The sequence below is a fragment of the Pseudophryne corroboree genome, chromosome 5, assembly GCF_028390025.1.
Source record: "Pseudophryne corroboree isolate aPseCor3 chromosome 5, aPseCor3.hap2, whole genome shotgun sequence".
NCBI lineage: Eukaryota > Metazoa > Chordata > Amphibia > Anura > Myobatrachidae > Pseudophryne > Pseudophryne corroboree.
This window is the reverse complement of record NC_086448.1, coordinates 161784817-161799316: the sequence shown is the minus strand read 5'-3', so window position 1 is coordinate 161799316 and position 14500 is coordinate 161784817. Positions and strand designations below refer to the sequence as shown.

Genomic DNA, 14500 nt, shown 5'->3' with positions numbered 1-14500 from the left:
GAAGAGCCTGTCTAAGAATAGGGGGAAGACCAGAGAGAGTAGAGCCAGATAGCAAAAAATGAAGTAGAGAGGAGACTCCACCCACTCGGCATAGAACCCCAACAATGTGTCCCCACCTGCATCCAGGAGCCAACAAGAAAGGTAAACCAGCTGAGAGGCCAAGTAGTATAGTCTCAAATTAGAGAGGCCAAGACCTCCATCTAACTTGGACTTAACCAGGGCCTTCATAGCCACCCTAGGCGCCCCGCCTCCCCAAACAAAAGAGTTCAATACGCTGTCAATAGAGGAAAAAACTTTTTTAGGTATGTACACAGGAGAATGTTGCAGCACATACAGATACCTGGGTTGAATAGACATTTTAAATAAATTAATACGGCCCATCACTGAGAGGAAGCTTCTTCCACAGGTGAGCCTTCTTTTTAAAATTACGTGTCACAGGCTCCACATTTAACACAACATAGTCCTGCGGACAATGAGAGATCCAAATCCCCAAATATTTAAACTGGAGGGTCCACTGCAGCGGGCAAGAGGAGTCCGTCACATCAGGGAGAACACCAGATATGGGGTAGATATTGGACTTGTTCCAATTTAACTGTAAACCAGAATAAGTTCCAAAATGATTAACTAACTGCAACATAGTGAGTAACGAATTCCCAGAATCATTAAGAAATAAAAGCATATCGTCAGCATATATTGCGATAGTATCAACATGGCTCCCAACCTTAATGCCTACAATGTCCGGGGACATACGTATGCAACTAGCTAGCGGTTCAATGGCAAGGGCAAATAGGGCCGGAGAGAGTGGGCAGCCCTGCCTCGTACCCCTCTCCAGTGAAAAGGATCGTGACACATGACCATTGACTGAAACACGAGCAGCCGGGGAAGAATAGAGCAACTGGACCCACCAAACAAATTTAGGACCGAAAGCAAATTTATGAAGCACTTCCCACAGGTACCCCTATTCTACCGAGTCAAAGGCCTTGGCAGCATCCAGGGACACCACCACTGCCCCCGCCTCGGACCTGTCCCCTCTGCAGATGGCAAAAGAGTCTTCGGAGGTTCTGTACCGTAGACTTCCCCGGCATAAAACCCGTTTGGTCACAGTGAACAATAGATGTAACAACTTCATTTAAACGAACAGCTAAAATTTTAGCCAAAATTTTTACATCTGTAGATAATAAGTAGATAGGGCGATAGGAGTCCGGGGAGGTGGGGTCCTTACCCGGCTTAAGAATTACTATTATTATAGCCTCAGACATCGAGGGGGGCAAAGAACCGTAGTCAAACAAAGTGTTAAATAGTTCAACCAAATAAGGGGTATAGAATTCTTTAAAGCGTTTGTACAATTCAATGGGTATTCCGTCACACCCAGGAGCCTTATTATTGGGGAACGATGCTATAGCAGCATCTAATTCCTCAGTGGTGAATGGGGAATCCAAATATTCAACAGATTCCGGAGACAGTTGGGGCAATTGTATATGGGAGAGATAGTCTCTCAGTTGATTTATTGTATAAGACACTTTAGACCCGTACAGCGAAGAGTAGTAATCAAAAAATACTTCAGTAATATCAGGGCACGAGTACTTCATAACACCCTGGGGATCACACACCTGTTGGACAGAAATACTACCCCTCTCTTCCCTAGATAGGAAGGCGAGATAACTACCCCCAATCTCCGCCTGTGAGTATAGAGAATGCTTGGAGAACAATAACCGACACTTGGATTTATCTAAAAGAAACGTTGTCCACTCCCGTCTGGCCATCTCCCAGCTAGCATGCAAGGAGGGGGATTTGTGCAAAATATAGTCAACTTCTAATTGACAACAAATTTTTTCAAGGCGGGATTCCTCTTCCCTACTAGACCTTTTAATAGCAGCCACCCTTTTAATAAGGGAGCCACGGATAGAGGCTTTAAATGCATCATGCTTAACAGTAGGGGTAGGGCAGGAGGCGTTAAAATCCTGGAAGTCTCGCCAGTCAGCAAGCAAATCAGCTCTATCACCCATTAAGGACAGCCAGAATGGGTTAAATTTCCAAAACAAGACCCCCTGGGGAGACAAAGGATCTAAGACCAATAAGACAGGTGAATGGTCGGAAATCCCTCTGGGTAAGTATTTAATCTGAGTTACCTTAGGGGTCAAATCTGGTGATATGAGGGCCAGGTCAATACGGGAGAATGTATTAAAAGTAGCCGAATAGCAGGAGTATTGGCTCTCATGGGGAAACCGGACCCTCCAAATATCAATTAATCCCAATTCAGTAGTTAAATTAGAGATGGGGGTAGGAGAAGGAGATGATAGATCAGTATGGGGGCTCTCTCTCCACCTATCTAAAGATAAGTCCATTACATTATTATAGTCACCAATACAGATGGTGGGAGTAGATGGTGACAATGCAACAAACGACATAGCTTGTCGCAAAACATCATTATTGTAAGGGGGGGGGGCATATACTGGAAGAATATGTAGAAGGTTGGAGTTAACGAAGGCTCTAAGAAAAACAAAGCGACCATACTGATCCACCTGACTATGATCTAAATGAAAATTTACAGATTTTCTGATAAGTACAGACACCCCCCTGGCATTTTGTGAAAAGGTAGAATGAAACAGCCATCCCACCCACGATTTTTTCAGGGCCATCGTCTTAACACCAACCAAATAAGTCTCCGAAAAGCAAATAATATCAGCCTTATATTTTTTAGCTTGCGACAGGACCAATGCTCTCTTTATTTTATTGTTAAGGCCCCTCACGTTCCAGCCGAGTAGGTGAAGCCCCTCAGATGCTACCAACATTGAAAGACGTTAGACTGGAAAACAGGAGAAAAGAAGAGAAATGGAGAAAAAGGTGAAATGACACAATGACAGAGAATACCTCATCAGAGCACATGTAGATCAGAGCAACAGGCGTACAAATACGCAAAAGAGAGGAAGAGAAAAAGTCCGGAGCAATCGAGAAACAAGGACACCAGAACACATCCACCATGACTATAAAGATACATTGAACTCTTAAATCACCAGCAGTACTTGACCATAACAAAAAATACTGATATTTAAGCAAAAAAACAATAAAACAGCAACAACCCAACCACCCCCCACCCTGTACATCCATCAGGAACCTAGATATACCTATATCCCCAACCAAACTTCCCGTTACCTAAACTAAAAAAAAAACTAAATAGTAAAGGTCGTAAAAAGGGAACAGTTAGGAGTAGACACCCCCAACTACTATATCACAACAAGGGCTCCCTGTAAAGGAGAGTGGCCCCCGGTAAAAAGACATACAAATAAACCTTCACATACAATAATCAACCATATGAACTCTCACATAATAAAAAAAAAGAAAAACCTGAGAGAGAGAGAAAAAACCACCGAATAAACTGGCGGTACAATAGGAGCTCCATTCAGCGAGGTGCACGGGGTCTCTGCTCCAGCCACGCCTCGGCCTCTCTCGGAGAGTTGAAGAAATGGGTAGAGCCCTCATATATCACCCGCAGTCTGGCAGGGAACAGCATTGAATACTGAATCTGCCTGTCCCTCAGCTTTCGTTTGACCTGAAGAAATTGGGACCTGGATTTCTGTACGTCCATAGCAAAGTCAGGGAAAACAGACACAGAGTGGTTAGCAAACTGCAACGGACCGTGCAACCTGGCCAGGCGGAGAATGGCATCCCGATCCTTGAAGTGGAGCATGCGGGCAATAAAGGTGCGTGCTGGGGCCCCGGGAGGGGGGGCCTGAAAGGGTAAACGATGTGCGCGCTCCACCGCGAATTGCGCACTAAAATCATTTTTTTTAAACACACTGAGTAGCCAGTCCTCCAAGAATTTTTCTGGATGTGTACCTCAGCTCGCTCAGGCAGCCCCACAAAGTGTACGTTATTTCTTTGTAAGCGGCCCTCCATATCCGACAACTTGGTTTTAATAGCAGCCATCTGGGACGAAAGGTCAGCGACACTATCCTTGAGTGGTGCAGTCACATCTTCAATGTCAGAGACACGCTGCTCTACACCCCCCACACGCTCACGCAGCCTTTGCATGTCATGACGAATAATTGAGATATCAGCCTGAACCTGGCCGATCTTGTCCATCATCCTCGTCTCAGACGTATTGATGGCTTGCAGAATTTGCTGTGTGGATTGCATAACATCAGTAACAGAGGTTTCCTCCGAAGCGTGCTGCTGTGAGGGAGGCGGTGTAGCCTGGGTACGCGGGGGTGTCGGCCGTGTGGATTTCTAGCAAATCTTTCCAAGCGCGCAGCAGTGGCAGCAGCATTGCCGGTTTTTCCCATACTACTGCAGGAGAAATAATCGCTCCAGGAATAAAAGAGTAAATAAGCACAAAGAGAGTGGCAAAGTCTTATATAGTGAAGCTTGGAGTACAGTAGCTGCTTCAGGGAATTAAGAAACACAAAATGCACCCCTGAGTGTGATCAAACAGGATCCAAGATAAACAGGGCACAGTCAGTATTCATAGAAGGCAGTGCAGCACATCAGAATTGTAATCCAAATATGTTGAGAGAGACTCGGGCCACCAGCCCAATGCAGGGCCCAGGCATAAACATATATACTGCAGCACACTGGGTGGGAAGCAGCAGGCCTCTGTAATTGCCAGCAGCAGTTAATAATGGAGCATGTGTCCCAGCACCACAGAGAGGGGAGGGGAGAGTACCTTGTGCAGGGAGAGGTCACAAGCAGGGCAGAAGGCGCTGCTGCGGGCCGGGGAGGTCCCTCCACAATGTCCAAATCTCTGCAGGTACAAGGCGCACAGCGGCGCCAGACGTCTCATGGGGTGCAGGACGCAGCAGCAGATGAGTGTGAATTCCAAAAACACCGGGGTTAAGGATGGGTTCAAGGATGAAGAATAGGGAGCTACAGCAGCCTGCTGCTTACTCCATGCTGTGCCAGGCCACGCCGCGGGGGTCGAGCTTTTAGTCATGCGGCTCCGACTCTATGGATCTCACTTCCCCGCACAGTGCGAGAGGCCCCAACTATAGAATCCTTCAAAAGTAGACTCAAGACTTTCCTGTTTACTCAAGCATTTCCATAATGTCCCTTTAGTATCTACATGCTTCTGTATTTTATGAAAAGCTTTTCTGTACTTCATGGTTTCTGTACTATATTATGCTTTGTATCTGTAAGCGCCTTGAGTCCTATTGGAGAAAGAGCGCTATATAAATAAAATTATTATTATTATTATTATTGCTAGTAACATCCCTGATCCATCATGTGTGCAGTATAGGTATGACATAACATCTTGATAGTAACACCACAACTCCCTTGTGTGGCGGGGTATTTAATTAGTCGGCTAATTGCTGCGCCGAGAAAATCCAATCAGCTGGGATGACCTCGCGCTTGAATCCCCCAGTTGGACTGAACATCGCAACTTCATAAGCTGCGAGGTAAAGTCTGCGTAAAAAAAGACAAAATTAGTTTTGCACGCAGGATAACCCCATTGTTTCTACTGTTACGTTGAATCAGTGGGTTTCCACACCTGATTCCCGAAATTTATTTAGGCATAGGTAAAAAGCTATTTAATTGAATAGCCTTTCCCTGTGCTGCAGAATTATAGCTGGCAATTAGCCTAAATACCTCCCTATCAATTGTAACATGTCATTTAGGTCTTTAAACTGTGAACTTAGCATGGATTCACAAAAAGCTGTTTGTGAAAATGGATCTGTATGTTGAAAACTGCTCTTTCTGGAGCACTAAACTGCACACACTGCTAAACGTATATTAATGTTGTGTGGCCGATCATACTTACGTCTTTTTACTTTTCCTTTTACAGCTAAAGGTTATTGCTGTTAATGAACAACTGCAAGTTGTCTACGAGGACAATGTTCACTTTGATAAAGATCTTCCTGAATTTGGGTAAGTGATCCATCTCGGGTTTAGAGCAGGCTCAGAAAAACATGAACTCATCACTATTTTGGCATAAGTGAGTGGAGACATAAGTAGAGGAAAATCCCATCCAGCAAATGACACAATCCAAGGTGAAACCTGAAATGCGATATTGAGACCTATTTAAGAGTAATTTTATATATTGCTGCACATCTAAAGAATATTAGAATTGTTGAGAAACGATAAAAATGAAAGCAGGCTGCATCAGCATGAGGTACACTAAATACATCAAATGTGGCTGGCTTGTCTGGTTCTGTTGCATTTTGCAATTGTGTTTTTCCCAGTGTATGTTTATGTACATGTGTAAAGCTGTGTGTGTATGGGGGGAGATTTACTAAGCCTTGGAGAGTGATAAAGTGTAGGGAGATAAACTACCAACCAGTCATCTCCTGTCATTTTTAAAACAGAGCCTGTAACATGGCAGTTAGAAGCTGATTGGCTGGTACATCTCATGTGCTACTTACATTTAATTTTAGTTTACAAAAAAGGGGTCTATTTACTAAGCCCTGGATGGAGATAAAGTGAACGGAGATAAAGCACCAGCCAATCAGCTCCCCCTGCCATGTCACAGGCTGTGTTTGAAAAATGTCAGTTAGGAGCTGATTGGCTGGTACTTTATCTACGGCCACTTTATCTCCATCCAAGGCTTAGTAAATACACCCCAAAGTGAGAGTATGTACAGTATGCTTGCCCATGTGTTATTGCGCATAAATGTTTGAAGCCATTTTTGCATAAGACTCTGGGCCCTGGTTTTGTAGCGTCATATTTTGGCTCCTGATGTAAAACCTGATGCAGGACCATAACATACCCAGCTACAAGCCTGCCAATGCCCGGTATTTAATACAGCTTAATCTCCCCACAAAGACATACTCCTCTCTATAGAGATGCCAAGTCCATTCAGAGCTATGAGCGTCTCCTTGCCCATTCCTACCACTGCGGGAATCCCTGTGTTTACACAGATCCTCAAAGCTAAGAATTGGCGCGGAACCGTCAAAATGATGTGCAAGTTCCTGTCGGACATCACTTTTAAGGCATACTTGCCTACTCTCCAGGTTCCTGTGAGAGGCACCTAATTTTTCAGGTAGTTCCCCGCACCGCCGGAAGACTGGACACCCCTCCCTCATTCTACCCACTACCTAGAGAAATGGACCGAATGGGGAAAAAATACTATGTAAAAGTAAAGCTGTCTAACATTTGTGGGCTTCATGTAAAAGCAGCCAGTATTTACCCTGCACAGAAACTATATCCCACCCAAATCTAAATCACTCTCCATGTTACATCTGCCCCACCTGCAGTGCAATATGTTTTTGACCAGTTGTGTGCTTTTCTGCTCTGCTTACAAACCAGAATCAGGCCCAAAGTGCCAGAATCTACAAGTGTGCCCGCACATTAAGCCACAGAGCCCTCAGAAGCTGCGGGGAAAAAATCCACTATAAATGCACTTTTTGGGGCTTAACACGAAAAGGAAAATGCATTAGCTCTTGTGGTAATCCCGGATAGTGGCGGTTTCTAACTAAGGACTGCCCCCTCTCCCCCCAGGAAAAATCCGTCACCCTGCTCACTGTCAGTGAAGCCAGGTGCAGTCCATGAGACTGCACTGGCTTCACTGTGACTGGCAGTGACTTCCTATTGGAAGACCTACTTGCCAGTCACAGATGCTGCAGGCAGTCCCATTGGAAGGTGTTTACTCCCTCCAGGACTGGCAGACCAGGCTGTGATAGGCAAGTAGGAAGCCAGCTACCTGCCCCATCTGCCCTAGCGGGCCTCTATGGGCTGCAGCCGATGCAGCCCATAGCAGCCATGGTTTTGCACAAGCGCAGTGAAGCAGGCGCTTGAGCGCATGTGCCAGTCATGGCTCCTGTCAGCTTCATTATGCAGGTGTTGGGATCCGGCCAGCGGCGGCTGCAGCATGGGCTCTCTTCCTTCGGCGGACTAGGCAGCGGCAACCCCCCTCCCCCTTATAGGTAGGAGCCACCGCTCAACCTGGAGCTTTACCCATACAGTAAACACTGTGGGTAATTGAATCTGGCCCTAATTGTTAAAACAGTTCTGTTAAAACAAACTTCCTTTATCTGTGATTAATGAACTGCAATATGTCCCAGAGCTTTGGCATAACAAGTAATGGCAAGTATTTAATTCCCTGTGTGAGAGTTACACACTGCCCTAATGATGGCAGCAGATAAAATAATTCCGACCACCTGTCAGGGTTCACACTGGCACCACTATCATGTATGAGTCATTCATGTTCAGTTTACTGTATCTGGATAACTGACAGAGGCACAACTGCAATTTACACACAGTTTCTAATTCTAGTTCACCCATCCCCAACACCTCGTGGAGGTAAACATATTGTGGCCTGGACCAGTATTTACAGAATAGGGATGCCTATGTACTCACTATTATCAATGGGAGGGTATTTACTAAAGAGCAGAACTTTTCACAGGTTTAGTGCACGTCTGTTAAAGTACAGAGGATATGCATCACATTGCCTAGTCTTGTGGAACCTTGATTTGGGCAAGTAGGTTTAAATTCTGCCTGCGTGCATAGGTTTGTGGAGCAAGACGTGGAGTTTGCCGAGTGATAGACATTTGAAGGAGCTATGCTGAGTGAAAGTGCCTCTTGCAGTAGGGGAACAGTGCACCTAGCTTGTGGGGTACAGAGAGGCATTGCATACAGTTAGGAGAGGCGTACTACCATTTCCTGCCCACAGAAAGGACTTCAGCATTACAGTGTATTATAAATATAATAAAACAGCCCTGCTTCTCTCTCAGTGCTGCTTTTCTGTCTCCTGCTTACTGTATTTATCCCCCCACTCTCATATGTCTGCCCGTCATCTGCTCCATGGTGTCCTCCCCCTCTCCTCTCCCAACTATAACTTATCAAACTGCTCCTTTTTAAATAAACTTTATTTAAAATAGCACTGGCCTCTGCACCCTTTTCCACAGCAGCTTGATACCACCATCCATGAGGGATTATAGCTGCACGTGACAGTGTCTTCAGCCAAATTAAACAAAAGAAAAAGTTGGTTTGAAGCAGCCATGTACGCTGAGCTGGCTGTGGAGGGAATTACCATCAAGAAGACAGCTACAGCTAAAATTCTACTAACCCTATATGGGAGCACACGATCACTGTGAATGTGACCCCACACACATCCGTGGAAGTTAGGGTATGGAGCCACCATGCTTTGAGAGCCAACATCTTGCTGGGAAAAACCATCATAGTCCTGAAGCAAGCATTGTACGCCCACCATGGAAAATTGGAAGGAGTTGTAGAGCAATTACCGCTCTCATTGGAGAGGGAAAACGTGGCACAGTCCAAACGGGTGAGCTAGATGGATTGACTGCGGAGCCGGAGTCTTGACATCATCCGATTCTACATCCCCAGCAGCGAGTAATGGTGCAAGTGAAGTTACATGTGACACAGCAGATGCACCAGCACCTTCCACATCTGCTGCATTGGAACTTCCAGTGGCGATGGACACTGCACCAGCGCAATTCCTGAATCCACCAGATGGAGACAATCAGCTGTTACTGTGAGTCCACAGCCCAGCACCACTGCAAAGCATTTGCCACCTGGATGAGAGCAGAGAAAGGTTCTACAACTAGAATCTTTTTACATTGACCACAACACCAAGTCCACAATGCGGGATCCTCCTTTATCACCTGGTTGGGAGAAAACATTTGCGGACACTGGATAGACTTCGTATGAGGACCACAACACAACACCAACCCTCCTCAGTAAGGGATCCGGATTGAAAGTCGACAGTAACTAGGTCGACAATGTCTAGGTCGACCACTATTGGTCGACAGTAACTAGGTCGACAGGGTGTCTAGGTCGACAGGGTCTTTAGGTCGACATGTTCTAGGTCGCCAGGTCAAAAGCTCGACATGAGTTTTTCACAATTTTTTTCTTTTTTTAAACCTTTTCATACTTAACGATCAACGTGGACTACGATTGGAACGGTAATCTGTGCCGAGCGAAGCGGTAGCGGAGCGAAGGCACCATGCCCGAAGCATGCGAGCGAAGCGGTGCACTAATTGGGATTCCCGGTCACTCTACGAAGAAAACGACACCAAAATAACATTAAAAACTCATGTCAACCTTTTGACCTGTCGACCTAGAACATGTCGACCTAAATACCCTGTCGACCTAGACACCCTGTCGACCAATAGTGGTCGACCTAGACATTGTCGACCTAGTTACTGTCGACTTTTAATACCACACCCCTCAGTAATAATCCCTGGCCATCTGCCCATCTTCAAATTTTTGGTCCGCTTTATTGCGATGGCTTTGTTCCACAGTATACACATTGCCAAAGGCTTCTCTCTCCCATTCTATAAGCGGATGTTGGGAAAGAAGCTCGCCATTTCAGACCTGGAGTCCCTGACCTGCAGTTCTACAGGTCTCTTATGTGATCAGAGACAATAACATTGAGTACTGTGACTTAGAAATGTTCTTTTCCGCAACATAGACATGCTAGGAGTCGTCACATCCCATGACCTGAGGCTGAACGGAGTAAACATCCGTGTTACTGAGACCAATAAAGAAGAATATTTTGGTCTGATGGTTGAGTGGATGCTGACTATAGCGGATCATCAAATCAGCCCTTTCCTGGAGGGCTTTAACAGCGTTGTCCCCCTGCAATGGCTACAAGACTTTGTGGTGAAAGAGTTGGAGATGATGCTGTGCGATGTCCCAGACCTAGTTGTACAGAACTGGTGGAAGAACACAGTCTATCAGTGCTACACACAGAAAAGCAAAAGGGTCACTTGGCTCTGGCAGTTTGTCAATGAAATTGGCAACCAGGACCGAACACATTTACTGCAGTTTGTGAACAGCACCAGCAGTTTACCTCTAGGTGTCTTTGCAGGACTGATGTGAATAAATGGTCACCAGAAATACTGTATTGCCAAAGACTGGAGGAGTACATCATGGCGGCTTTGCAGGACTGATGTGAATAAATGGTCACCAGAAATTCTGTATTGTCAAAGACTGGAGTACATCACGGCAGCCACCCCCCACTGTTACATGTGGGCAACCTTTCTCTGCAGTTTAAATCACCCATACTTGCCTCAATGCCTGACTTGAGAGTAGATCAAGGCAAAGATCCTTTTGCGCTATAAGAGAGACAGAAGGCTTTGCATATAATTGAAAAAGGTGAAACACCTAGGCCCCAGGCAATACCAATAACCCAGCCTATGTGAATCTCATAGCCGGTCCCAAGCCCGGATAAATGGGGAGGGGTGGTGTCTGTGATGGAGGAACTATAATGACCAGCTACTTAATCAATGGCAGGACAACTCTCAAAAAGCAGCAAAAACTAGCGCTTATGGCAGAACTGATGCATCAGAGGAAGCTGGGCTCTTGGCGATAAATGGATTACCAGCCTCAACGTTGCCAAAACAAACTTGAAAGTTTCAATCTGTCTGCCAAGCAGGCAAAATGAACCTTTTAGCTGATGAACCTGAGAAATACAACATAAATGTAGCCACAATAACAGAAGCTATTTACAATTCCACAAGCTGTGATATGTACAGTGTTATTCTGGTGGAGATAACTTTACCAGAGGACTTGCTTTCATGCTACATTCCAAATTAAAGAAGTTCGTCACCTGTTTCCCTATGGGTCCATGAACATAAATCGGTGAGTCTGTTGGTACTGTAAGTGCAGCATATAGCCACACTTAAGCTGAATACACAGTGCGATATAACTACCATATTGGTAGAAAACATAGTGCATATTGCACCGTCTGTATTCACCTTGCAATGCCGATGCGCGGCCCTGCATCACAAGGAAAAATAGACTGTGCAGGCATGCCAATATTAACTATATCAGAGGTTCATTCCTCCGGCCACAATATAGTACATTTCGGCCACTAGCCAGCAACGCACCATGTGCACGCGGCTTTACGGTCGGGGCGAGAACATCGCCCCAGACTGAATTATGTCTGTTTTTCTGGTGCCTGCGACAATTCCATCACACCCAATAGCAAAGTCTAGTGGATTCTGCAGTGCTGAATTTGTGCATAGCTGTACATTGTTGCTAAGTGAGGGCTATTTACTAAGCCTTGGATGGAGATAAAGTGGATGGAGATAAAGTACCAGCAATCAGCTCCTAACTGCCATGTCACAGGCTGGGTTTGAAAAATGACAGGAGCTGGTTGGCTGGCACTTTATCTCCGTCCACTTTACCTGCATCCAAGGCTTAGTAAATAGACCCCCAAATACCCTATATTCGCAAGAGTTGGATCAATTATATTTCTGTCTTTTGTGAACTCAATATACATTAAAAAAGTAAGGGCTAAATAATGAATTATTGGTCAAAAGTGCAGAGTGTTCACACAACCACGCACACAATTCATCAAACAATGCATTGTGTGTACACACTTCACTATGGTCGTGCAGAATAGCTGCAGCTACCATGATCGCACAGCAAATCATTTAGTATGTCCCAGCTTAAGCCGCCAGGGTGGAGCAAAGTCACTTTATTGACAACATTCTGCTTTTGCGTACAGTGCGGGGAGAAATTGTACTTTTTGGCAGATGACAAAGAAAGCATTTATATTCCCAATAAATATTGTGCGGTATGGGGATATATGGTGCTTTGGCTGCAGAGTTTGGGTGGAGGATACACACATGCTGCAAGTGCATAGTAGTGGGGCCGGGACCACTGACTCTGCACTTTACAGCATGACTATGTTCTCTGGATCAGTTCTGCAACCAAAACACCATATATCCTTCCCATGTTAGGAATATATACCTCACCATATTTATTGGGAATTACAGGTATTGCCTAAAAACCAGACAGGCCCAGATCCTCTTACGCAATGACGTACTGAACCCCCACATTAATCTTGGGCACTTTTTGGATAAAGTACTGCAGGTTCCCATCCGGGAGGGTGTCTTTGCCTGGGGGGTTTATGTGACAGCAGTCATTGTGGAGAAAGGGAGGGAGAGAATACAGCTGTTCTACATGATCCAGGGATGTTTTTACAAAGCAGAACAACCTAGACCATACAGAGATGCTGTAATTTCTCTGTCCTGGGTGTATGGGGATGTGCAGTACTTTCTCTACAATTGTTGTGATTGGTGCAGGGATCCGGAGCGGTGTGGCATAGGGTGCTTCAGACGTTTCTGGCTTTTACCCAATCCCTGTACTATGATAGTTTTTGAATTTTAGACTGTTTTTGTGTATTTACACATGGGTCCTCCGTTATCTTGGCTTGCTGAGGCGTTAGTCGCGATTGGGCATACGCAGCGTGCCTGGGCGCAACGTGGCGTGCCTAGTCGTATGGGTGGCGCACAGAGTGTTTGGCGTTACCTTTGAGTGTAATACCTGCGATCATCCACCAGATGTCGCTTTTTAAAATCACCAATGCGCATGCGTGTGGTCTCCATTAAAATTCAATATTGAACTACAGCGTAAGAACTACTTTACTGGTGCGTCTCATTATGCTACAGTATGTCATACAGTATATAACAGTATATACAGTACAGACGCAAATAGTACAGCATATACAGATGCAAATGAACGTGTTACAGGTACAGTATGGTCTGTTGATGTTAGGGATATGTGAGCGTCCAAATCACGTAGTATTAAGTATAATCAGAAGAGATAAAAGCTCCTCCCTAAGTTCCTGGATGCCAAATCAATGTGCTTAGCGTCTCTGTACAGTATTTTGTATTTGAGTACTAAATAGCACAAACAGCTTGTAACGTACTCTGCTGTAATGGTTACAGTGGCAAGTGTTATCTATATAAGTATAATGGGGAGAGATAAAAGGTCTGCGGTTAACCGCAGGGTTAATTGGGGTCACTCTTGTGGGTGACCCCAATTAACTTTGCGGTTAGCTGAAGACCGCAAAGTTCCCATCATAGGCTATAATGGAGCTGCGCGATCCTCCATTCTAGCCTGTGCGCTACTCCTGATTGACAGGCTAGTAGGCTACAGCCAATCAGGAGAGCACCATGACGTGGCACTCCCTGATTGTCCACTGGGATCTCCAGTGACAGGAGTCACGGGGGGTCCCGGCATTCGGGGAAAGGGGTTCCATGTGTAAACATGGAACCCCTTTAGTGGCGTGGACCAGGTTTCCGTTTTTTTATTTTTTACAAGGCCATGGATTACTTCAGGACAGAAGAGGACAGATCAACACACGATTATAGGTGAGTATTTTGGGTTTTTAATTCACAGGTACCCCAATTGGATTCTACTGGACAAGGGGGCGTGATTGGCCGGCGTGGGATGTAGGTAAGTATGTATGAGTGTGTAAGTGTGTTTTATTAAATTTGTACTTTCACGATGTGTGTGTCTTGTTTTTATTTGGGTATTTCTTTTGCTGTAGAACTGCAGGCACCAGCGGGCCCGTTATTTCTTCGCATGCTGGTACTTGTGGTTCTCCAAGTACCAGCAAGCGGGGGAGCCCAGGGATGGGGGGACAGCCTCGGGGTTCACCACTGACCATTGGGTGCCTGGAGGGGGCCCCCATAATTCAAGGGGTCCCCACTCCCCCAGGGAACCCTGGCCATGGGTGACTAGTTGGGGGGGGGGGGGGGTAATGGCACGGCTGCAGGGACCAGTATAAAAGTGTCCCCCGGCTGTGGCATTA

The 14500-nt window shown here is 45.6% G+C and overlaps 1 protein-coding gene and 1 pseudogene across 2 annotated transcripts in view; both read left to right on the top strand.

The window, feature by feature from the left end:
- The window catches only part of XYLB (xylulokinase), a 509150-nt gene that overhangs the window by 61969 nt on the left and 432681 nt on the right, over window positions 1–14500 (top strand). For both annotated transcript variants that reach the window (XM_063921841.1, XM_063921840.1), the window contains exon 2: window positions 5780–5862. Coding sequence is in view for 1 of the 2 variants with exons in the window: in XM_063921840.1 (XP_063777910.1) it covers window positions 5780–5862 (83 nt within the window). In the remaining variant the exon portion in view is untranslated. The remainder of the gene's footprint in view (window positions 1–5779; window positions 5863–14500) is intronic.
- LOC134928702 (NEDD4-like E3 ubiquitin-protein ligase WWP1) lies at window positions 9061–11490 on the top strand (annotated as a pseudogene).